The sequence below is a fragment of the Simochromis diagramma genome, unplaced genomic scaffold, assembly GCF_900408965.1.
Source record: "Simochromis diagramma unplaced genomic scaffold, fSimDia1.1 OVJJ01000596.1, whole genome shotgun sequence".
Classification (NCBI taxonomy): Eukaryota; Metazoa; Chordata; class Actinopteri; order Cichliformes; family Cichlidae; genus Simochromis; species Simochromis diagramma.
This window is the reverse complement of record NW_024387245.1, coordinates 7,007,361-7,033,951: the sequence shown is the minus strand read 5'-3', so window position 1 is coordinate 7,033,951 and position 26,591 is coordinate 7,007,361. Positions and strand designations below refer to the sequence as shown.

At 40.1% G+C, this 26,591-nt stretch overlaps 1 protein-coding gene across 2 annotated transcripts; it reads right to left on the bottom strand.

Annotated features, from left to right (window-relative positions):
• Positions 1 to 862: 862 nt before the first annotated feature.
• LOC120747520 (lysosome membrane protein 2-like) lies at positions 863 to 26,537 on the bottom strand. 2 transcript variants are annotated; one of them, XM_040053468.1, is made up of 13 exons: positions 26,122 to 26,537; positions 11,697 to 11,854; positions 9,729 to 9,876; positions 9,342 to 9,533; positions 9,102 to 9,193; positions 8,476 to 8,595; positions 4,962 to 5,140; positions 2,933 to 3,051; positions 2,756 to 2,829; positions 2,611 to 2,662; positions 1,571 to 1,723; positions 1,385 to 1,426; positions 863 to 1,078 (listed from the first exon to the last, which is right to left on the bottom strand). In XM_040053468.1, exons 1-13 carry the CDS (start codon positions 26,242 to 26,244, stop codon positions 968 to 970), a joined length of 1,563 nt encoding a protein of 520 aa, XP_039909402.1. In that variant the 5' UTR covers positions 26,245 to 26,537; the 3' UTR covers positions 863 to 967. The 2 variants fall into 2 exon arrangements, with proteins under 2 accessions (XP_039909402.1, XP_039909403.1); XM_040053469.1 differs by lacking the exon at positions 1,385 to 1,426 and having other exon boundaries at positions 26,122 to 26,536.
• Between the last annotated feature and the right edge of the window lie 54 nt (positions 26,538 to 26,591).

Sequence of the window (26,591 nt, the reverse complement as noted above, 5' to 3'; positions counted from 1 at the left end):
TCTTTGGCTGCAACAATGAATGTTACGTTAAAAAACAAAAACAACCAGAATATAATGTCCACTTTCACTCTCCATTCCTTAAGCAGTGAGTGGTTCTTTGTTGTTTGGCTAGTTGGGACCAAAACAGGAAATCTACTTGTTAGCCGTAATGTAACCCCAACCCACTCAAAAAACACAAAAATGCCAACAGAGAGATGAAATTAAATCTGATTGTAGATAAACAGAATAATTATGACAAATGTAAATAATATGGGAGGTTGCCAGGGGGTCGCTGACCAGTTTCTGGCCTGAGTGTGACTGAGGTGTCAATCACAACAACTCTACTATGGAGCCATAGTACAAAGGTAAATAATACAAAAGCAAACACAATCATTTACAAATGACAAATGCATTGTAAATAATGTAATAAATTCCATTAACCTTAATTTACTCATTTTTTTCCCATGTCTTCTTAATTTTGGCAGTTTTGATCCTCCGTCATTTAAAGGGTGTGATTGTTTTAGAACAGGGGTCCCCAATCCCAGTCCACGAGGGCCGGTGTCCCTGCAGGTTTTAGATCTCACCCTGGGTCAACACACCTGAATCACATGATTAGTTCATTACCAGGCCTCTGGAGAACTTCAAGACATGTTGAGAAGGTAATTTATCCATTTAAATCAGCTGTGATCAATCAAGGACACATCTAAAAGCAGGGACACCGGCCCTCGCGGACTGGGATTGGGGACCCCTGTTTTAGAACCACCACAGAGCACACTCTTCATCTCTGCTTATTGGACGACTGTTTACAACTATTTTTACATAATTAGCAGCAGCTAGAAGAAGCCACTGTTGTGTTCTAAACACTGTTTGTCTGGGAATAGAGTTTAGCGCTCTCTAAGGAAACCTAAGAGCATATAATACAAGACATCTGAGACTAAAAACATATCCTCTTCACCTGAGCCCTCTATGACAGACCCCTTGCTCATCCTCAAGCTTCCACGTTAGCCTTAGGTGTCAGACCAATGTAGGTTCCATTCTGGGGATCCTCCTTCTCTTTATCATTAACTGGAGAGTAAGCGGTGTCGTCTTCAGCGGACGACTGTAGAGGGACATTAAGGACATAAAGCAGCATTACAAACTAATCAGGTCTTATTACAATTTGTAAAGTTATACCTGTAATGGAAAGTGGTTGGTTCCCCTTAATCATGCCATCTCACAACAATTAAAAAGACAGGCAGTATTAATATGCAATGCATTAAGTGTACATTAGCAGAGTTATTTTAAGTCAGGTGAAACTGGTCTAGCTGTGCAATGAAAGATTAAATGAAAAAAGGCACTTAGGTGATAAATAATAACCAAAGTAAATGAATAAATAAAGCAGATAAAATAAAGCAGCAACACTTACAGCATAAAGAGGCTTGGTAAACACAATGCGCTTAACTTCATTCTGCCCAGGAACACACAGTGAGAAACACAAGCTCGGTGTTATTAGTGTGCAATTAAGCAACTGAATGAATTGTGCAAAAATTATGACTTATTAGGAGCAGGCAAATTGTAAGTTGTTAGGACTCAGCAAGAAGCAGTCTCATACCTTCTGTTTGCGAGCCCGGCACAGGAGGATGACAAAGACCATGAGCAGAATAACACCCAGTCCCACAATGACGAGAGGGAAGTTGGACACCAAATTGCTAATCAGCAGAAGCTTCTTTAATCTCTCTGAAGACGCATCGTCAATTTCCACGCTCTGTTTATTCAGAGAGAGAGAGAGAGAGAGAGTAAAAGATCCATCAGAGGAAGAGGGGAATTCAGCTGAGCATACAGAAGATGAAGAAACCAATCCGTACTAATGCATCAAGGCTGAAAATGTGGGAAAATCTAGCCAGGCTTTGACTTTTGGGAACCAAATCTACTTTTGATTATGTTGGCCTTGTCTAAATCTCTTGAAAAGAAATCCCTTTGAGACTGGATACACAGCTGAGAGATACATGTTCAGTGGAAAACACCAAATTTGCTTGGCAATGCCTAATTTGAATCAGCTGGGCTTCTTCTTATCTTAACTGGAAACCTGCACTAGTTGCTGTAATACCACCAGAAAAACACAACTTAATTGTGTTACTAAGCACTGTGTTTAGTGCTTATATGCAAAACCCATCTGTCTGTCTTTTTCTAACTGCTCAATCAGTGTGAGGGGAGGAGTCCCGAGGGAGGAACCCATGCAGGCAAGCAAACATGCAAACTCCACACAGAAGAGCCCCAGCAGGCTGGTGGATTCTAAAACAGGACATTCTTGCTGTGAGGCCCATGTGAAAAAACACAAAGCTGTGTCTTTAGGGAGGTTATGGGGCAGGACTATTTCCTGGCTGGGAGACAGTTACTACTTGGACTCTCTGCTCATCGCACCCTTGTGCCGGTTACATTAGTTCAGAGCCAGGTCGCTTGTTTCCAGCTGTTTTCTATCTTTACTCCAAGTCACACTCAGCTCAGTAAAGCTAAGCTGGACCGACATAATCATCTAACTCTCAGTAACACGTGTCTTTTTCAAAATGTTGACATACTGTTTAATTTCTTTATTGCACCTCATAATAAGGATCTAGGAGTTTCCTGTGTTTCAGCATGTGTAATATCACTTACCTCATTGAGGAACATTACAGGAAATACTGTTTCATTCAGGGATCTAGTGTTCCTGTTAAAAGTGCAGCAAAAAATATGGTTGGTAATCAAAAACAGCACCTACACGCATGCGTTTAAAACAACAACAGAAGTGTGTGTTACTCACGGGAATCCAGGGATTCGCTGCATCAAGATGTTCACCTGTGCTCTTTTGTGAGCGCGTACAATCACTCCAGTGGTCTGTCAGAAAATAATGTATATAAACATAGATACACTTCAGAACTCCACCACTAGGTGGCGTAGCAGTACATCTTAATGTTTGACCCTAAGCCTGAAGACTTACCGGGTTTAGGTCTAGAAAAGTTTGGTGATGCGTCCTTTCAGGTGACAGTCCTTCAATGGCAGCCACATATTTGTTATCTGCCAGGTAGAAATGAGGAAAGGAGGCAACCACTGGCGCACCTGAGAGAAGAAATGAAAAATGTTTAATAAGACTCGAGCTCCCGCACGGCTCTGCTGCAAGGCCATCATTTCACACTAAACTGACCCAATCTAGAAAAGGAGAAAGCCTCTTCTCTTCAAAAGAAGAGAGATCAGGATCTAGATCATGTTGTCCACTGCTTGGAAGGTTAGTGGCTCGAGCCCTGGCAGCTCCCATCTGCATGCCAAGACATCCTCAGGGCAAAATTTTGAACCCTGAATTGAGCGTGACTGTCTCAATGCTATATAGATACGAGGCTTGTAGTATAAAGCACTTTGAGTGCTCAAGCAGAGTAGAAAAGTCATGTGCTGTTGTTCAGATCATGTTTTATGTCTCCTATGTAAAACCTTCGAACCTCTTTCACACGACTATGGCGAATCTACACACGTTAAGCAAAGCGCCACAAAGATGACATAACTGTTGCCATTAAAGCGGCAGCACAGAAAACATTTTAATGCCCCATTTCCTTTATGTTTGAAGTCTGATCTAATCAAGGCATGACAACAATAACAAAACAGATCAAAAGGCGAAGAAGGTGGTGAGATACGATCTGACAGGGACGCAACATGTTACTTGGGGTCCAAGAAAAACAAAAACAAACAATAAATCATCACAAGTAGACAATAACCCCTGTTGTGTGAGCAATTAAAGGCGGCAGCTGATATCCAGATAAAATTTCTTGTTAGTCTTTCTGAGTTCCTTCCTTATATTGTCAATGGAGGACTTCACGTTCCTACAACATCACCTCGGTCAAACTTGCAATCTTAAAGTCGAGTGATACATTTTTGGTGGGTGGCCCAAGCAAACACAAATGGTCCAACGGTGGAAAAACCATGTGTCCCCGCAGCAGCAGCGACAAAGTCAGACAGTTATGAGAGGAGGGGGGCAGTTAGAGGTGCTGATAAAGTGGGGCAGAGGTGAGAGTTTTCCTGCTCTCCTGTTTAGCAACAGACGTTTGACAAAAACATTGGACACACGCAGTCACCTGAGAGGCTGTTCACATGACAACTGGCAAGGTCAATGCGGGCGTGCTAACACACACACATACTGGTATACTTATAGAGGCCTTTATTTACTGTGCTTGTTCTTTAATTCCGGGCCATAAACACGCAATCAAATTTCTCTTTATGGCTAAACAACATTCAAAAATACTTTTACCTTTGAAGTGAACTGCAGTTGTTCCATTTGTTTTAGTGGACAACGAAAATCCTTTTTAGAACGCCAATCTGTGACGTCTGTTTTAATCTTTGGCACAGTTACATTATTCTGAAGCAAAGCACGGAGTTTTTCAAATGTATCGCTTCACAACAATAAAACCTTGACGTGAGAAAAAACAGGGCTCGACGTTCACTTGCTGGAATAACTCTGTGAAACTAGTTAGAAATGGCTGCATGCTGTGACAGAAAGGTGCAGTACGGGCCATCAACTGCATTGACCATGTAAAACATTCCATATTTTTTACTTTAAATATGTAAAAGAAATGTTGAAACCACAAGTACTGTGATTTTACAGGATGGAGAGATGAGGCACAGCTGAGCTATGAACACTGAGGTAATGCCCGGTCATATTCAAGGGCAGAATCAGGTGACAGGGCTTACCGCCCACTCTGCTACTGGGTCAGTCATGTCAGATGACGCCTGAGGTGTGGGGAGAGCTGTGTCACATGGGTATTTTAGGGGGGTATTAGCATTACAAACAAAAGAAGGACTTTATTGATATCAGTGTAGTAGCCATTAGTATTTAATGGCTACTACATTGGACATTGAGTCTAAGCAAAGCTTTTGTGTCATTATTAAAGAAATTGGAGAAAAGAATAAAATGGGTTATGTTGGTGCTGAATCATGACCGATGCATGGAAAGTTTCTGAGAGAAACTGTGCTGCACCGATTACCTTTCCGACAGGGGCTGACTTTAAGGACGCCAGTTCCCAGGCACTCGTTTGGGGTGACGCAGAAACCCTCATTGTCCGGGTTCTCCTCTTTGCTGGCCAGGACAGAGGGTGGAGGTGTGAAGCGGTAGGCTGGGATCCCTTTCACCTCGACGTCTTTCTCAAACTCCATGTAGATGGTCCTGGAGAATAAAGCGAACAGTCACATTGCACAAAAACAATTAACTTCACTCAGAGCACAGCATTTCATAGTGACACATGACTGCTGGAACTTTGCTGGAAATTCTCAGCATGATCGAGTGTGAATGCTGAATACTTCAAACTAATATTTTTAAGGACTGCACCTTTGGTGAGGAACTTCATAACAAGCAATGCGATCATGAGAAATGTTCTGTTATGTTATTTAAGAGAGACTGTTTGAACTAAGTAAAAAAAAAACACTGCAGACTGACTTTCAGCAGAGACACAAAGAGGAAACCAGATGACTGACATTGATTTCAACAATATGCTAAAATCCTGCTGGGGCTCCTTCATCAGTAAATCTAGACTTGTAAGGGGAGCAGGGAAGACAAATGATATATTGTGGTGTTAACCTTCTTTTAGTACTGGGAGCAAAGACACTGTGAAATCTTTAAATGTGTGTGTGGTTTTTTTCCCAACATCCAAGAGAACTGAGAGCAGTTCATCCTTGCCCTGCATATCTGCAGCTTTGTCCTGTCGAGGGAATCCCAACCAGTCTTAGTGAGAACAAAGCACTCTATACAGTGTCTGCCAGCTGGTTGGGAGGGTGCAGCCCACCAATCGTGCAACAATACTGTACAGACCTTTCCCTTGACCTTCCTGGGAAAAGCCAAGTGAAAATCCTTGGCCTTATACTGCTAGGAATGAGAACTATTACAGTGTTACCATAGAAGAGCTCGACAGGGCAGTAGAAGGTCCTTAACCCATCAGCAGGACCAGTATCTGCTCCTTTGTGCAAAGAGGAACGGGTTGCTACAAAATGACCTAGAGTTTGAATGTCTTTGACCAAACAATCAGAAACAGACTTCATGAGGGCAGTCTAAGGGCCTGAAATCCTCTAGTGGGCCCTGCGTTCATTGCCCAGCACTGTGGAGCCTGATTAGCATTTGCCATAGCATACCAGAATTGGCAGGTCTATCACAGGAGATCTGTGCTTTTCACAGATCACAGCAGGTGGAGGCATATCCATGGGGGGACACACAGACATCTACTGACCAGGCAATGCCATTAGGTGTCGGGATCAATCCTTGGAGCCACCACTCTGTTGCAGTTGTTCCTGGGTTCTTCCTTGTGAAAGACAATGTCCGATCTCATGTGCAGAGACTATGGAGGCAGGTCTTGAAGGTTGAAGAATTTGTTACCACTGACCCCCAAGCTCACCTGATCTAAATCCCACAGAACACTTCTGTGAGATTATGTTTCCATCCTACGCACCTCAGATTGCACAGGAGGTCAGATCTAGGAGGACATCCCCCAGGGCACCATCTGTCATCTCATTAGGAGCACGCCCCGATGTTGTCAGGCTACTACCAAGCAAACCTCTGAGTTGCTGCGTAGTTGCTGTACATAATTTCTTTGCTTTCATTTTTAGGGTGTCTTTAAACTCAGCCCTCTGTAGGGTTCTTGCTCGTACGTAACTTCACCAAAATGTATTTGCGATGCAATTTTGTTTGAGTGACCACTAAATACAGAATGAAGGCTTTGAAAAAGTGTCACAGGGCTGGTTAAATTAAAATGATATGAGAGAGTCTATTATTTCTGTCATTTAATATTCGTGTATTTTTGACTTTCTTTTTTCAACATTTTTAAATGAAATAAAACCCTCTAATGAAGTCAGTAATGATGATGAGCAAAAGGATGGTGAAGCTGGTATTCGAACAATGACACATGTTCCCAATTCTTTTTCTTTGTAGCTCAGCTGCCAGTTTCTGGACCGAGAGGCCACCACCCGTTTAGCTCACAGATGGGAATTCTGCTGCTATGCAGTCCCAGATGTTCTCTTTTAACTAAACATGCGTTTTAAACACAAAGTTATGTTAAGCGAGTGACTTATACATAGGGCTGAGGATCTGTGTGAAAGGTCGTCATGTATTAATGGAGCACTTCCACTTCAAATGATTGTAGTAAGTACAATAAAGGGGGGAGGGGGCGTATTCCCTTTAGTCACAGTTACACAGACGCCATGATGACACAACCAGGCCAAGAACAAGTAGGTGAAAGTGCTTTGTAAATATTTGGTGCAGGGGTTTTTGACACACGTCCAATCAGAGTCAAAGGTGCAACCATTCCACTCCGACTTTCCAGATTCTTTCCACGCTCAACAACATGAGGAAGACGTCCGAAACAGCTTGTGCTCTCTAAAGGACAAACTCTTGCTATGAAGACTAGGGAAGCAGCACGTCTGTTTTGCAACAAACAAGGTTTGGGATTAAATTTGGTACTCGTTGCAATTCTCAGCAGTCGTCAAACTGTCTCTAAAGACATCCTGGAAATCCTGGAGGAACCATAATAAATTTCCCCAAAAGCATTAGTTGAGAACATTTCTCACAAACACTTCCAAGAGGAAATACTTGTGCTGTGCTTAGCACAACGTAACACTTACCATCAATCATCAAGCATTAAAAGCATTTTCTTTCTCTCTCTCTCTCCTTATTTTCTGTTATTCCACAATTGTCCTTGCATTCCCTCTCTCACCCTGTCCCTCATGTTCCAGACGGAAACTCTCCTAATAAGGAAGCCTTTTCATGGTGTTTTCTGGAAAATGCCACTTAAGTGTTTCAAACAGTCCTCGTGCTTTAAGCAGAAAAGTCAACAGCAAAGAGAGGTCACCCACTGAGCTGTTTGTAAGTGATCAGGATGTTAAAATAACATACCATGTGATCCACAGGCTGTGGACATTATTTCCATACTAGATGTGAAAGCCTCCACACTGGTCTGCTTGTCATGTACCAGAAATAGAACATGCAATCCCCATGTAAAATGTCCTAAATGGGACACCAAGTGTAAACAGATAGGGGCACACAGGTCCCCATGGTAACCACATTACATGTGTTTTACTGAAAAACTCTTTAATTGAAATAACACTTTATTTTTACCACATGACTAATAAAATTAACGTCAAAGCTGATGCCCTTTCCCTCCTCCTGTTTGCCAGCTACAGTAATTTTTAGCTATAGCCAAGCTCCAAGAGCAGGAAAATAAAGTCAAAACTGCAGTTCCTCTAATGGCCACTTGAGGGTCTCTCCAAAAATTAGCTTTTCCCCACAGACTTGTGATAAAAAAAAGACCAACTTTACAGGAAAAAAAAAACATGGTCACAGAATGGAATTTTTAATAAAAAAGGTCTGGGTTTTGCTATGTATATAGTAGCTAAAAACTAAACTAAACATTAGTACAGAAAAAATAAAAACTGGTGCACAAAACTTCGCCACAGTGGATAAAATGTGGTTGGCATACCACCAAAAGAGCTGGAGTGCACTGTGGTGATGAACCGTACCTGCACAGGTCTGGAGTAAAGATGTGAATGCGCTCATCCTTGTCAAGCAGGGGGTGGAAAGCACTTCCATCTGATCCAACGATGCTGTTGCTATAGTTAGATCTCCAGAAAGTCAACTCCCTACAAAACAACAAAAAAAGGCTTTTGGAATGTGCAGGCTTGTATTTAAAATCGAAAAAAAGAAAAGAAAAAAGAAAACAAATCTCGTTTTCAAAATAATCCCGTCCAGTGAAAACAAATTTATCGTTTTCATCTTAATAACCGTAAATTGCAGTGGTACGTTTTGATGATCAAATGTGTTTTTATCTGAAAGTCACAGTTTAAAAAAAAAACACCCAGGAGCACAAGCGTAATTAGAGGCTCCAGGGGACCTAAGACAATAAAACTGGATAAGAAGGTTCAGTAAAGGCCATTTTTAAGGCATCAGGATATCCTGCTCTGTGCTCTGTGTTAAGGGCAAAGATCAGGATGAAGGCAGGCAGACAGTATCTCTATTACTGCCAAAAAAAGTAGAAAAAAAAGGATTTCACAGGCTTGTTAATACAAAGGTTACCCAATAAAATTTCATCACTCTGGATGAAGACAGAGAGGGAGAGTGTGTTTGCGTGAGACTGCATCAGCACTACCTTTGGCCTTTCCATGTTTCGATCCGGCCATAATCCATGTAGTTCTGCTCTCCAGTGTGGTAGATAAATTCACCGTTGTTGCTTCCATTTTTCTAAATAAAAAAAACAAACAAACATTCAAAACGTGTTTTTCAAATGTTATTTCTGGAGAAACAAAAAATCTTCAAGACTTCATGGAGGATCTGCTCTGACAACTTTCTTTTCATAGCTTTATATTACTTGTAAAGAGCTGTTACATGCCTTGTACATGAGTCCAAACACCGTCTCCACCTCAGGTTTGGTGCCAGCAACGCGAACCAGCAGAGGATCTTTGTAGCCCCAAAGCAGTTCATCCACAGTGCGTGTAGTGAACAGATCACTCTTGAGAGAGTTCATCCAGATTGAAACCATGGAGGCCTTCCAGAAACTACCTTTCACATTGTTCATGACAGCCTGGAGACAGGAACGGAAGCAGTTGTGAGGAAAAAAAATTAGCACTAATAATACGGGATAAGGTGGAAGGTGGTGGTGGACAATGAGATGGAAATGAGGACACAATAAACAATGTTCAGTAACAAAGAGAACATAAAGTCCTCTTTAACCCACTTGGATTTCCACTTTCCTCTACTTTTTCAGTTCATGACTCACCCAGGCAGGGATGTTGACGGTGGTGATGTTATCCTCAGCTGGATCACCCACAGATTTCTCCCTCAGGAACACAAAGCTTTTCGTGTTATACGCGGAGACCATTTTGCCATTTGCCACCATACTTACGTTGTCCTTGTACCTGTACTCCCTGTGCAAACACAGGAAAAGAGTGTCATTTAAAATCCCCAAACGCAGACCACATAAACGTAGCACTGCATTTGTATTTTAGCACAACATTGCAACCATTCATCCATCCCTGCATCCATTCTCTTCCACTTATCAGGGTCGTGGAGGGTACTGGAGCCTATTGTAGGTATCATAGGGCGAGAAGCGGGGAACACCCTGGACAGGTTGCCAGTGCGACGCAGGACTAACACTTATATTCACACCTATGGGCAATTTAGAATCCCCAGTTAACCTAAGCACATTAAGTGCATGTCTTTAGACAGTGGGAGAGAGCGAGAGACCCAGAGAGAACCCACACAGATACAGGGAGAACATGCAAACTCCACATAGAAAGGCTCCAGACAGTTTGGGGAGTCAAACTCAGGACCTTCTTGCTGTGAAGCAACAGTTTTATCATTCATCATATTGAAATTAACCAACCCAAAACTGTTAAAATGACATTCTAGGAATAGATTATCTTGACACGCAATGTTGGCTGTTGCAACGTTTCTGGTGCTTTAGCAATTATCATCATTTAGGGCTTAATTGAGTGCAGGATTTTGATGACTAGTGATTAAAAACTAGCAACCCACACAAAAAAATAAAAAAGGACAAGACAAGACGAAAGTAATAGATCGCAAAGAGGAAGCAGAAAAGCAGAAGGCCACATGACACAGCCTGAGGGTTATGACCTGTGGCCCAGCCTAGAAAACCTAAGCAAAAATTCAACATGCACAGTATATGGTAACACAGTAGTAGTGGTATTATATATATTTAATATGTTTTATACTATCACAATTGCCAAATTTTACAGCATTAATAAACCATGTTTATAGCCAGAAAAAATAAGCCTTTATAGAAGTGCCTAAAAATCTGAATTCAAACTGTAGCTCACCAGATGGCGATAGCTGTAATTGCAAAAAGATTTACAGTCCCAGATAAGACAAACCTCTATAAACACGTTCATGGTAAGGTTACGGACTCACACAATCATTTTGAATAATACTGAATACTAGGGGTGCAACGATACACAAAATTCACGGTTCGGTTCGGTTCGATACTTTGGTGTCACGGTTCGATATTTTTTCGATATAGAAAAAAAATGTTCACGCCTTTTTAATTTGTCATTTATTAAAATTATAAATATATATTTTAACTCAAAAGTACAGTTTTTAAATTTAATGTTGCTGAAACAACAAAGTAATAAAAAAAATAAATCTATCTGATCGAGAAATCACTCATCTTTGGAAAAGAGAGTTAATTACAGAGAAATGGCTCTTTCCATATTAAAAGCTATACTATGCGCTTCTTCTGGGCTATATTCTCAGCAGCATATTAAACATATCAGGTCCCCATAAGGAGAATCACGTGCTAACAGCTGTCTAACTCGGGTAAAGTTTGTAGCATGCGTGCTTGTTGTTTTTGTCTGCTTCCACTTGTCTTTGCACTAGAATGATGTCAGCGTAAATGTGCAGTCATATTCATTTTGTTCCCACTAGTGCTGTCAGCGTTAATCTGAAATGACGTTAACGCCACAACACGGCAAATCTCCGTTAACGAAAAATCTCCGTTTTCAAAAATACCCGTGTACGTGTGGACGTAGCCTGAGTCAAAAAGGTACTTGTCATGTCCCCGTGGCTACATCCATCTTTTATTTACAGTCTCTACCCAGAGCACATTTACCAGATTGTGTGATTTCAGTGATTTCTTAGAAGACTTTTTTTTTTTTACACTCACCATAAACATCTGTTTGCTAACATTCATGTCAACAAGAAGTTGACAAGTTCTGCTCCTGCTTCTCACCTGTACGTGTAGGGTCCAATCTGTTTAACTTCTGGCTTTGCCCCTGCAAGAAACTCTTTTGGATTGGTCATATTGAAGAAGTAAAACTGCATGTAGACAGGAGGGGGAGGTTTTTTCCATGAGTCAAACACGCGGCTGCCCTCTACCAACACGATCTCCTGTTGAGACATAAGAAACACTTTTTAGTTGAAAACTCATCATCATATGTAATTCAAACTCACAAATATGGTTGTGAAAAGCAAATCTTTTGGGAGTAATTAATATAAAAACGCTGACTGCACATTTTACATACTGCATTAAAACATTTTTCTATTCAATATGGAGTTTGACATCATTTTTTTTATGTGGTTTTCAGGTGATTTCCTGCACAAAGTGGAAACTTTTGCAACAGCCAACACATTTTGAACATGAAGTTTCCACAATGTGCTCCTAGTAAAAACAAATAGTAACAACAAATCATCCGTAGGGGGTCGTGGAGGGGAGATGCTGTCTGAGCGGCAAAAACAAGAACACTGACTGCACACATGAATGGTATGAGGGGAGGCCCTTCCACTGCTCCAATTGTTAGCGGTTGCCTGTGGCAACAGGCAGTTGGGGGAGAGCCGCTAACCGATCATGTGATGCAGAAAGCTGGATGCACACTGTTTGTGCAGAACTCCAGCCTTAATGAACTGAGCCACATTCCTCAGTACTGAGCCCTTATGAGGCCCTGGAGGTGGAACACAGGCAACTATCCTGCTTCATTCTCACAGCAAACGTCATTGCCTGCGGACAACGATGCTCTGGCTGGTAGCAGGAACATTTTGAGATACTGGCAAAGAAAGAGGCAAAAAACTGAAGGCTCTGAGAGGATTAGCATTTCTTTCAAGAGAACATTAAGAGAAAATCTCACTCTGGCCTAATTGTGTCAGATTTATCTTAAAGTTAATAGCTGGAGAAATAGGTCCAGAACTGCTCGATGCTTTAGGGGAATACTCACCCCCTCTTACTCCTCCCCCCTCTTCCTCTGCGGTCCCCTCTACTTGATCAGAGACAAAGGTTTAGCTGAGTGGCCAAGGACAATAAAGCTGTCACCTTAGATTGAGGAAGGGAGAGCGTGGTCTTTCTGTGATCTTATTTCATGCTTTGAACAATCAATAGGGTAAACCTCCCAGCATCGCACTTAAAATACATGGAAAACAGGAACAGAAAAAACCCTCTTATCTCAGTATCTACCACTGCTTTCCTTACACCACTCCCCATATGAAAACACATGCAGCAGGTGATTACATAAATACACTTAAAGCTAGTGCTTTGATGTGCAGACATTCACATACATAGATGTGAACAACACTGGGCACAGCAGGAGGCCACAGTATTCATTAAGTCCTCCAGTCATGGTGCACAGGCTTTGTAGGCTCTAAATGGGTTTGCCTCAGTAGTGGTTAAAAGATTCAACAAAGCCCAACAAAGAACTGTAGACCAGCCCTGATATTATTTAAACCATCGAGACTATATCAAGGTCCATTTAGTTTTCTATTGTCCATAAAACCCACTTGCAATCAAACTGCAGAAGTGAAGAATTATGGTTTGGCACAAACACAACCAAAGGATGGAAGTTTGACTTTGGGACAATCCTGCAACTTAAATCTTAGTATAATGATTTCAGTATATGTGTGTATACATATCTATATATTTTCTTCTGAATGGGTGGGCCAATCTGAGCAAAACTTTGCACAGTAGTGATGGGATTTCCGGCTCTTTTTAGTGAGCCGAACCGAAAGAGCCGGTTCTCTAAAAAGAGCCGGCTCTTTCGGCTCCAAACCGGCTCTTCAGGTTGTTTTGTTGCTTTAATTAATTTATTATTAACAATAATATAAAATTATGCACAAAAGGAATTACTAATGTAAAAAAAGAAAGTGGTTTTATTTATATATGTTTATATATAAATATATGCGGTGGCCCCTAGAGACAAAACACGTACAAACTCCAAAACACATTTCTAGCATGAACTGAACTTCCAAAACAGAGCTACCTAGATCACTTAAATTACACAATTAAAAGCATGAAAGCATATGTGCATTGTTTGTGTATTTATACACAAGCATTCATTAATATATATTAATATATATATTAATATATTATATAGTCAAATAATTTTTAAAAAAAAAGTTCATTTACCTGTTATTACCACACACCAAATCCGGTCGTTGGTACTTGCTGGCTTGTGTAGCCACTAGGTAACAAAAGTTCAACACTGCCCCTAGCATCCTGGAGCACTTCTGTTGTCTTTTGTACGTGTTTTGAGTTTTTATGTGCTTCTGAGTTTTTACATGTTTTGGAGTTTGTACGTGCTTCGGAGTTTGTACGTGTTTTTACGTGTTTTGGAGTTTGTACGTGCTTCAGGGTTTGTATGTGCTTTGTCTCTAGGGGCCACCGTAAATATACTTTTATTTATTCACTCCACATAAAATGTAAGAAATAAATCATATAATACAAAAATCAACTATTCACATTTCAACTTTTAACTATTTAAATTTTCAGCTTTTTCCTTTTACAAATTTAAAGTGAAACAACACAAAACACTGCAAACCACAACACAATTAAATATAAATTAAAATATGAAAACAAAAAGAAGATGCATATCCTCTGTCATATGGGCCTGCATGAATAAACTTTCTGTATCCTTTATCATCCGCAACTGAAAATAGTTGTGGATGAGTACTATACCTTTCTAATGTGCCATTGTTATCCCTGGCTCTCTTTCTCTCTCTCTCCCTCCTGCTCTGTTCCTGTGCTACTGAGCGTAACTACCGTATGGGCTCAAAATGTGGTCATAAATATTTTGTACTTGTAAATCAGTTTTGTCCTTGTAAATCAGGATTTGTATGTGTAAAAAAGATTTGTGTGTGGACTTAGCCAAAAAAACCCTGCAAGTTACAACTACGAATTTTGACCCTATTTTTCTTCCTTTCATCTGATTGGTGAATGTCATGTCAATCACAAATGTAACAATCCAATCAGAGAACAGATGGGTTTGGCTGTCGGAGGGGCGCTTTTTTTGAACTGCAGGTCTTTGAAGGGAATAAATGCCCTTTTACATGCCAACCCAGCGTTTTCCTTCATCACCACGAAGGAAAACACTCTGTGGTCGTCCGAGTTTGGTGATTTTTGTGTCACAGGACTACGTGTTTAATACAGGGACTTCCACAGCCTTTTCAACAGCGCTGTGGACGCAGGGGGGGCAGTGTTTTGGAAATGACAGTCTTCATTACAAAGCTTTCTTCGTTATGAATTAGCATACATGTTTTTATTGAACATTTGAAGAACTAGCAAAAAAAACCCCACAAACTCTTGTAGTTCACATAAAGTCAGAGATAAAAATGACAAGGAGCAGGTGCATCTAGTACAGGTAGAGCTGCTGCAAAAACCCACAGAGCCCAGCAGCCAGCAACAAATTCTGGATCCTTTGCTTTTAGTTAGCAATTAGCATTAGCAGCACATCCTGCGTCCGATGTGAAAGGACTTTTATGCTGCGCACTGTGACTCACAGCAATGGTCCCGGGTCAGCCCTGACGTTGTGTTAAACTAATCCTAAAGTAATAATGGTATTTCTAACCACTGACATACCACAACTTTATCCTTTCAACAGCTGCTGAAAGTAAGGGGACCTAACTGCTATCGGATATTTATATAGAGATTACCCTTCAAGGACCTGCAGTTCAAAAAAGTGCCCCTCCGACAGCCAAACCCATCTGTTCTCTGATTGGATTGTTTAATTTATGATTGACATGACATTGACCAATCAGCTTAAAGGAAGAAAAATAGGGTCAAAATTCGTAGTTGTAACTTGCAGGGTTTTTTTTGGGCTAAGTCCACGCACAAATCTTTTTTACGCATGCACAAATTTTTTTTTTTTTACACATACAAATCTTTTTTACAAGTACAAAACCGATTTACAAGTACAAAATATTTATGACCACATTTTGAGCCCATACTACCGCCCCTCCCCCCTCTTCCCAGCGTAAAGCACAAGGCTCGCATGCTGAGTGAAGCAGAAAAAAAGTGCGAGAGAGAGAGAGAGGGTGAGAGAAAGAAAGAAAACACAGAACGGCTCGTGATAAGGAGCCGGCTGGTGTCGTTCACGTCAAAGATTCGGCTCTAAGAGCCATTTCGTTCGCGACCGACCCATCACTATTGCACAGACATCATCACACATACAGCAATTACTAACATCCATGCATTTTAAATTTATATTCATAAATTAAATTTAAATCATATTTTTGTATATATTAATTAATTTCATCATCCCACTGCGAATTCAGGTACGTAGCTTTATACTCACAAATATTTCTATCCGGGACAGAATTTTGTTTGGCTCAATGCTAAATATATCAAACTAAGAATTCAAAATGAAGCAGTGATCACCAGAGATGGGCAGTAACGCGTTACTGTAATCTGATTACTTTTTTCAAGTAACGAGTAAAGTAAGGGATTACTATTGCAAAAATGGTAATTAGATTACCGTTACTTTCCCATAGTAACGCTGCGTTACTGCGTTACTAAAACCGTGATTTTTTGCGAGAATGTCTCACGACAGTGACATAAGCAAGTGCGCCGTTAGTGACAACAGCTGTGTGGAGAGCAACAACGGATCACATATTGATTGTGGGAGAGAGTATGAGCGTGCAGCGTTTAAAGCGTGGAAGTACTGACCTTACTTTGAGTTTGATTCCATAAAAAGTGACAAAAACATTAGCGTCCATCGTGTGTGGGAAGAAAACCCCTAAACTTCCACGCAAGCACCGAGTGCGCAACAACGTAATTGTTAGCAGAGAAACTTGAGGATTCTTCAACTGACCGAAGCACACCTGCACCAGGGTAAACCTCCGCCTACCGCAGTCCTGCTTTACAGGTGAAAATAGAGCAACAGGACCGCTGAGTCTTTGACTTTATTTATTTTCTGCTGTGTTTTACTTGCATCTATTTGAAAGAGTGAGTGTAAACACAAAAAATATTTTTATTTTATGTGCTGGAATGTGTAGAAAATAGGTTTAAATGTTAAACTAATTTATTCAAGTCAGAGAATGTTGCATATAATTAAATTTTTGCTTGATGCATAAAGTTAAAAGATTAAAACTGATAAAACAAGTTAAAAAAAAAGAGACTTTTCCATTTGATTACATTTTGTATGATGGATTATGTAGAAAAAGTAGAATTGGGCTGAAAGATCTATCGCTTTATCACCTCTTCAGGTTGTAAATCGTGTTTTTAAAAAGTAACTAAGTAACTAAGTAATTAATTACTTTTGAAAATAAGTAATCAGTAAAGTAACGGGATTACTTTTTTGGGGAAATAATCAGTAATTAGTTACTGATTACTTTTTTCAAGTAACTTGACCAACACTGGTGATCACAGGCGTAAAGCTTAAAGGGCGACAATTCATTCCAGTAAAGCTGAAGACATTTCTGATGACCGTGCAACACGTACCTCTAAATTTTATGTAAAACTTGTGGAAGGAAGCATCGTGGTGGTGCAGAATTAAATATTTATGTTTAAATTCTTAAGTGAAAGATTTTCCCCTCACACTGCAAAGAGGTTCACGAGGTTTACATGAGTATGACTAACAAGTTGGCCACAACATTTCCCTAAGTTAATATACAAATAAGCTTATTTTACTTGCAAGTTGTGCACCTTCACCAGCTTTATTAAGCAGGTTAACATTTTCAAAATAAAACCACTAAGCAAAAGAAAGTCCAGAGACGAGACAGTAGTCAGAAACTATAGTGAAGTCTGTGTAATGATGGTGAAATTTCCTTTCAGGAATCAGTCATTTTTCATTATCACTTCACCAGTGGGTCACTTATACTGACCCTGGTTGACTCACATATGAGCTGAGAGGCTGCCAGCCAGTTTCCCAATAAATCTTTCAACCTGAAAGAGGCTTAGCACACAAAGAGAGTCTACTGCTGGGAGGGTATCCATGGGAAGAGACCCTTCATGCTGGTGCAATGTGGAAAAGGCAGTAACTTGACACAGCTGAAATATATCATATTGCCAAACTAGCAGATAACTGAGTATGTCTCCATGTGAGTTAAATGCTTGTGTCACTCCCACAGATACATTCTTCTTTCCAGTTTCCACTTAAAAATGAAACTTGATATCTTCTCCAGCCATTTTATTAACAAACATCTGTCTACTTGCTTGAACAAGTGAAGAAGAATTCTTTTATGAAACATGGTGTACTTTGCAAAACTTTCATTTCTTGTTTTAACAGGACTTGATATGAATTAATGTTACCATTAAAGCCACAACAATGATCATATATAGCAACTCCTGGGTAAATCCCAGAGTGTTCATCTGGGAAAATGCAAACATTTTCATTTTGAGCTTGAACACTTACATATGAACATGTGTTTACATAAACAATCCGGTCCAAAACCGGATTAATTCATTTTAATTTGTTTAATTTGTTTCCAAAACCCCGCAGTCAGGACATGCTATATTGTATTTAGATAGAAGCTAGCGAGCTAACTTCCTGCTAACTTCTAACTCCGTTAAATGTCATAAATTCCGTTTTCATGGATGCCTGGATGTTAAACTCGATTGTTACACCTGGTAGAGCAGAACGCTGATCATTTTATTAAAGATGAAAGACTTTAGACTGTTTTTCAACTCTCAGTAATGCCATAGTGATCGTTTGATATATGGACCTGCAGCGGAGTTCAGGCCCAGACACGGCTAGTGACGTCAGACTGAACAACCGGATAAGTTATAAAAATTACTGCTCCAACCTCTACACATATTTCATCTTAGCAAACCATAGTTGATTTGGACATCTACTTTATGCAAGACACAAAGACATTTTTTCAACTACTTTTTACAGACAGATTACTTCACTTTCAGTCCAGTAATGCCAGAGGGTAAGAAGCTCACTTGAGTTATGTCACCTCGATACATCTTTTATATATATATATATATATAAATCTTGCTTTAAGTTTGTATCTGTCTTGTGTGAAACTTGTATGAAAAGCATACAGTCAAACAAACAAACAGATAATGCAGACATAAACTAAAAGGCTAATCCAAAAGAAGAAGCCACTGCTCCAAAACTGCCAAAAACACCCCCGATAAAGATTTCCTGTTCTTGAGAAATGTCCTTGGGTATGACGAAACTGTTTGGTCATGCACAACCCCAACCCAGGCGAAGTTTACAAGAAAAATATCACATTACTTTACAGAAAAAAATACTTCACACTTCACTAAATAGTTTTTTTTTTTATGCAGGCTTAAATATGGGTATATAAGTGGAAGCTACAAACCATGAACCAGAAAGATGAAGCTTGTTGTAAACGGGTCTTTCAAATGGAAACTAATCTGAACTCTAAAGATGGTAACCAAAGACTAGGGTTGTCAAAATGCTATCATCTCAAGCTTAGTATTGATATTGATACCGAATACTGATCTGTGCAAATGTTTGTAGGAATAACCTCTGTTACCTCATGTGCTTCTGGTTAATTTGCATCACATTTTTGTTGCAGATTAAATATTTTTAAGGTAGACTTCTACCCTTTCTATCTGGCTGCTGGTAGAGTTTTCTTAACTTTAATCAGGAACTTTAAGACAACGATATCACATTTAAGACAAATAACTATTTATATTATATACGGACAGGACCATTAACATTTGCTACCTACTTCTCTCCCAGTTTAATAGAGTGGTTTTATTTTTCATCATTTCTGCTCGCTGCTATATTAATGATAAATAATAGCTAATGTTTATGATGCTTCACCAAGTTTTTTTTGCTGCTCTTCATGTATTTATCTGCTAGCGAAAGCGAGGGCTGTGCACATGCTTGTCTGGGTGTAGTTGTCAAGTTATGTGTCAGATAAAGGAGGTGATGATGACACTGTTGGCATCAATATTGCTGGAAATGACTGGTGCATCAGTAATTGTTTTTAGTATCAATTAATATCTGAGTAGCAACATTATGTTATGTGTGTTGACCTTGTACCTTGTTAACCAGCATACTCTGCAACTTCTCTGTTGGGAAAACATGCTTGATAGAGCACAATCACAAAACTCAGCTGATCCAAGCAGAGTTGTGCACTGTGTAAAGGAGTAACCCAAATTGTACTCTGACAATAAAACAAGAATATTTAAACTATAGTACACACTACAAGTAGGGCTGCCACGATTAGTCGACTAGTCACGATTACGTCGACTATCAAAATCGTCGACGACTGATTTAATAGTCGATGCGTCGTTTGAAGCTTTGTAAGATCACAAAAGACACAGGAATGAGTAGTAGGATTTAAGAGTGTAATAACGGACTGAAACAGAAGATGGCAGCACTGCATGTACAAGGATGCCAGCTGCCGTTAAACCACGAAGAAGAAGAAGAAGAAGCTGTGTCCCAGAATTCATAGCGCAGCCCAGCTCAGTTTCCAACAATGGCGGCAGCTAGTTAGTTTTAATATTACTCTTATTATTCTTTCTGGGTCACAAAATAAACGTTTAACATATTTTCAGGCGAGAATGTAGCTGTGTAAACCTCAAATATCTGCTCAGTTTATCAGGACACCACATATTTTCAAAAGCGCTCCGACGCCTGTTACCCACTAGCTCGATAGCTAGCCGGGGGCAAGGCTCACTAGAGCCGTGAGAACACCGGACTCCTGGCAAATCGTTTTCAAACCCACCGCCGTCTTTCGCTACTCATGTTAAACATATATAAGTCACTTAGATAACTTAAAAATGTCATTGTTTGGCTTTTTTTAGTATTTTATTCATTCCTGAGTAAATTGGTTTGGCTGAGATTAAAGTTATAGTTTTTGCACAGCTGAATAAATGTCAAGCAGACAACTGATTATCAGAAGTGTGAGATGCTGGAGAATATACTCCGGTGTCCCGTTATATTTTAGATAGCAAGGAGTTTATTAAACTTCACCGAAACAATCTGCAAATTTCATTAAAATTTAATAAACTATCATCTTGTCTTTATTTTTAGTTAGCACATACCTTAAACACTTAAAGCTGTAAGCTAATGATAGTTATATAAGAGCAGATGCTGCTGGTGCAATAAGCTGTATGCTGTAAGTCCAATGGATGCATGATCTGATTAGTCGACTAATTGCAAAAATAATCGGCGACTAGTCGACTATCAAAATAATCGTTTGTGGCAGCCCTAACTACAAGGCATGTAGTAGGACCCCCAGACCCCCCTCTTCAGAATAACGGTAACCACCAACCCTCCCCCTTGTCTCTTGACCTCAGTAACTTAATGGCCTGTATGTTCTTGTTTTGTTCTGGACTAGAAACTGACTGTACTTGAGTTTTACTAATGGGCATTAAAGTACCTAAACCTCTTTTAGAAAGAGCTACTGTGCAATCCACTTACATAGAGATTTTCTTAAGGCTCCAGACTTTGAGTCAAAAGTATATTTATCACTGTAACTGACGTGCTACTGATTAATATAAATGTCACATAATTGTGTTATTTAGCCACTAAAGACTATTCTGTTACAGACGACTAAAAATTCTGACAACTTTCTTGTTCAAGCGTGAAAATAATTTAATGACATTAATCAGTTCTGTGACATCTGTGATCAAAATATACTAACTGCAGAAGCTCATCTTCAGCTCATTACCTTTTTGTTTTTTTCTCCATTTTCCACACCAAGCCTAACGGTCAAAGAAAAAGAAAATTTTCACATCATCAATAGAAAGTCTTGCATATGGTTGTCGACCTCTAAAGTCAGCCATGAGACTGTCTGCGAAGAATAATCTGATACCTGTTATGAAGTCTTGATATGAAAACAAGCATGAAGGTGTGCCATATGAGAATACTGACTGTGGGCCAATGGGTCTTTCATGTCCGCACTATTATTAAGGAAAAGTGAACCTTTTGGGAAAGCTCCACTACTTTCCACCATCTGAAATGTTGGAAATCATGGAAATGTCTGGACCTCAGTGACTAAAGATATGATGAACATTACTACAAATGTTTTCAATGTTGGGCAGATGCTGGATCAAACATTGATCGCAAAACTGTTGCATTCAATGCACCCGTCCAATTTGATAAGTTTCTGACCCATTTTTAAGCTTATGCAGCAAGACTAAGCGCTTCAGTTAGCTTTAATTAATTAAAACATTTAGAAATCAAAGACCATTGTTCAATGTACTACGAAACACAATGGCTAAAAAAACAAGAGTTAAAGGAAGTGAAAACAGTAGCTATTCTACATGTTGAGAATGCAAACTTTCTTTTGAAGATGCACAGATGGCAATGTTCTTGGCCAATACAGATTATTTTTAAAAGCATGACCTGCTAATTCTGATTTTCTTTTCTAGGAACTATGACTGGCAGCTGAATAAACATAAATTCACTGAATGCACGACGCCCTGACAGTGTGTTTATTTGTAGCTGTGTCCCTCTGACCTTTTCACCTTTGGTACTCAAGATAAACCATCTGAGAATCCTCTAAACCCACAAAACTCTTGAAACGGGATGACTTGACTGGGGTCTGTGTGGGTGACAATTTTGATGTTAACATTGCTCTAAGTATGAGTTTCCCATAAGCAACAGTAAAAAAGCATTAGGGCTACCACGATTAGTCGACTAGTCACGATTACGTCGACTATCAAAATCGTCGACGCGTCGTTTGAAGCTTTGTAAGATCCCAAAAGACACAGGAATAAGTAGCAGGATTTAAGAGTGTAATAACGGACTGAAACAGAAGATGGCAGCACTGCATGTACAAGGATGCCAGCTGCCGTTAAACCCCGAAGAAGAAGAAGTAGCTCTGTCCCAGAATTCATAGCGCAGCCCAACTCAGTTTCCAACAATGGCTGTATCCCAATTCAGGGTCTGCAGCCTTAAAGTACGCAGCCTCAACGATCCTCAAGGGCTGCGTACTCAAAGACCGCTAAGGCCGGAAGTGCGAGGCTTGCGAAATGGGAAAGTCTAGCCTCCGTTGCGCTGTCCAGGTTGCCTAGCAACCATGATACTAACAACTGGAAACGTGTCATACAGCTTTGTTTGACAGAAATGAAGGAGAAAATCTTTTGTTCATTTGTTTGTTTGTTTCTACATGAGCTTTGATCATTCTCTGTAAGATTAAAACATTACTGTTGGCCACATGTCGGCAAAGTTATGTGACATTAGTGACGTTTGTACTAACTTGGTTTTATAGCCTTTACTTTAAAATATACACCGTTCAATAGCTGACCTTAATGTTCTTCGTTATTAAACATTTGCACATAAATAAGTGACATAATATTCAGTACTTAAAGTTTACTCTTCGGGCGCCCCTCATCCGCCGTTTTTTTTTGGCAAAATTATCCACACCCACCGCCGCGCTATGCATTCTGGGATATGTTGGGCCACAAAGTCTACACTGCCACAGCCTTAAAATTCAGGGAAATGAAGGACGCATTTCAGGGCCGCATTTCGAGCAGCCTTTGAATTGGGACAGCCTTCGGCGCGCCGCTGTGACGTAATCGGCCTTGAAATGCATACTTTAAGGCTGCAGACCCTGAATTGGGATACAGCCAATGGCGGCAGCTAGTTAGTTTTAATATTACTCTTATTATTCTTTCTGGGTCACAAAATAAACTTTTAACATATTTTTAGGCGAGAATGTAGCTGTGTAAACCTCAAATATCTGCTCAGTTTATCAAGACACCACATATTTTCAAAAGCGCTCCGACGTTTTCGGAGACGTCTGTTACCCACTAGCTCAATAGCTAGCCGGGGGCAAGGCTCACTAGAGCCCGTGAGAACACCGGACTCCTGGCAAATCGTTTTCAAACCCACCGCCGTCTTTCGCTACTCAGGTTAAACATATATAAGTCACTTAGATAACTTAAAAATGTCATTGTTTGGCTTTTTTTTTGTATTTTATTTGTTCCTGAGTAAATCGGTTTGGCTGAGATCAAAGTTATATTTTTTACACAGCTGAATAAACGTCAAGCAGACAACTGATTATCAGAAGTGTGAGATGCTCGAGAATATACTCCAGTGTCCCGTTATATTTTAGATAGCAAGGAGTTTATTAAACTTCACCGAAACAATCTGCAAATTTCATTAAAATTTAATAAACTATCATTTTGTCTTTATTTTTAGTTAGCACTTAAAGCTGTAAGCTAATGATAGTTATATAAGAGCAGATGCATGCTGATGCAATAAGCTGTACGCTGTAAGTCCAATGGATGATGATCTGATTAGTCGACTAATCGCCAAAATAATCGGTGACTAGTCGACTATCAAAATAATCGTTTGTGGCAGCCCTAAAAAGCAAGTACTACTCTTCCTCTCACTGATGAAATTTAATGCATCAGTAAAGCTAAAACCACAACTGAGGAACCTTCCCTGCAAAGTTTGTGCAAGATACCTTTTATAATTCACAACGACTGACTTGAACAAAAAAACAAGGAACCCACAAACACAGGTGGAAAACGTCCTCTCAGCACTGACAACACATACACTGCATTTATAGAAAGTTCTATAAATAAGTAAATTAATTATGTAACACTTCCCCCCATGGATATGTCTCCCCAGACCATAACTATCCCACCACCAAACTAGAGATGCTGAATGTTCTCTGCAGCTTCTCCTTCTCACATGTACTGAAGGTGAACCTGCTCTCAACTGTGGAAATCAGACTGGTGGTCATATTGTCGGTAATCTGGCAGTGCTGAAACTGTCCCTCCTTGCACGAAGGAGCAGATACTGGTCCTGCTGATGGGTTAAGGACCTTCTAGTTTATCTAGATTCAAGCTCTCTCTCCTACAGTAACAGCCTGTCTCCTGGAATCTCCTACTCCTAATGCTCTTGAGAGTGTGCTGGGAGACACAGCAAACCTTCTGGCAATGGTACGTATTGATGTGCCATCCTGGAGGAGTTTGACTAGCTGTGCAACATCTGTAGGGTCATCATATCACCTCAAGCTACCAGTAGTGACACTGACTCTAGCTAAATGCCAAAGTAGTGAAAAAACTGTCAGAAAAGATGAGGAGGTAAATGTCTGTTTCCTCCACGTGTGAAACCATTCCTGTTTTGGAGGTTGTCTCATTGTTACCCCTCTAGTGCATCTGTTGTTAATTTCATGAACACCAAAGCAGCTGAAACTGATTAACAACCCCCTTTGCTACTTAACTGACTGCTATACTCTGACTTAAACATTTTCCTTTAACTTTTTTGACCAGCGTAAACTGTAGTTAGCATAGTTAGATTAGCTAATATCAGAACCAACTCCATGAATTCCACATTTGTCACTGCCATGACAAACAAAGTAGGAAGATTTAACGTTAAAAACAGAACGCTAAAAATGATACCGGGAACTACAAAAGGTATTCATTATTATTTTTCCACATATTACTAATTGAATCTTTAATATCCCCACTAAGGGCATTAAACATCACTGGCAACAGTCGTTGATGGCCAAAGGTGGGACTGATTTTACTCGGCAAACACACAAAGGCGGATAGTAAAACTTTGTAGGCCAGTCCACAGCACATAACTAATTCTGAAGAATTACCGCCATGACGTCCATTAGCTTTGCATGGCAGTTCCATATTAGCATATTAATTGCAAGTTATCCAAACTTGCTCTATCTTACCCATTGCACTGGTGTGGGATGTTGAAACAGAGTTTATACAGCTAATATTTTAGTTTAGAGTGGCTGCGGCATCTTAACTTGTTACACTTAATTTAAAGTCAATGAAAAGTTATGTTGTTACGTTTGAGTTGACTTCTTATCTTGTGTGGACAAGAAAGTAACTTGTTTGCACAAGAGGAGTGACTTGTTGGGACAAGATATACATATCACAATATAAGAGATCAATAGGAATTTCTTTAGATCAGTCATTTCCTAGGAAGAAGTATTTATAGTCATGTGTGTGCTCATGCAACAGGAACTGGGACTGAGGCTATGTAACTGTAGAGAAGAGAAAGTGCTGATTGCATAGTACAGGCTACTTAACCCATAACAGCCCATTTTTGGCCCATCCCCCTCCACCTCACGCGGCCACTCCTTCTGAGACACATAGCCCATCACTGTCTGTTTGAACAGTCGCTGAACAACTATTTTACTCTTGTTTCTATTCAGCGCAATCCACCTAGGTTTCTGATGTGGATAAATAAAACATTACTTTATTTTAATGACCAATAAAACAATGAATGCAATAAAACCAACAGGAAAAAACAGCTCATGTTGGAAAGTGTGAAGAGAATTGGAGGGTATGCAAATGAGTAAGGGTCTCACACACAGGCACACAGACAATGGCATCATTTTAGTGTTCATCATTCTTAACACTCTCCTTGTAAACAATTAGCCCATTCACAGGGGGGGGGAATGCACGTCATCACTCATTCAAGCAGCCATGCATGCACGTGAGCTTTAAAAAGTAGAAGAATATAACGGTGTGTGTGTTTTACCTTTACCTTTTTTAGGCGGTTGTTCATTAATGTGCGGAAAACTTGCCCTGCAAGCAAGCCAATCCCAACCGCGAGCAGGACGGCGCAGGTGATCCCAACCACGTAAATGGTACACGATCTCCGTGTCATGTTGGCAAGTGGCAGGAAGAGAGAGATGCGAGCGGGACTCTTGAAGGATGAATGGATGGATGGATGGACACTTTAATGTCCCCACTGCAGACACAGAATTTTTTCCCCTCTTTGGCTTACTGAAAAAAGTTGCAGAAAAGTTTCTTCACGGCTATATCTCCAAGGTGCTGAGTGTTTAGCTTTCCAAAATTACAGAGAGCTGCGAGGAAGTTTTTTGTGACTTGCTGGTGATAGTGAAAGTTTTATTTATTGACTACCACGAGGTCCCCATTCCTCTCAGTCGGTCTGAAGCGGCGACCTTAAAATAAAACATGTGCCACGAGTATTTGTAGCGGGCTGTAAAAACT

Bases quoted from the DNA above. Each gene is read 5' to 3' on its own strand.
- LOC120747520 (XM_040053468.1), bottom strand. From the start codon at position 26,244: ATGACACGGAGATCGTGTACCATTTACGTGGTTGGGATCACCTGCGCC. The intron at 5,141-8,475 runs GTACGGTTCATC...TTTATTCTCCAG, and splicing joins TTTACTCCAGACCTGTGCAG to GACCATCTACATGGAGTTTG. The intron at 1,079-1,384 runs GTAAGTGTTGCT...GTCCCTCTACAG, and splicing joins TTACCAAGCCTCTTTATGCT to TCGTCCGCTGAAGACGACAC.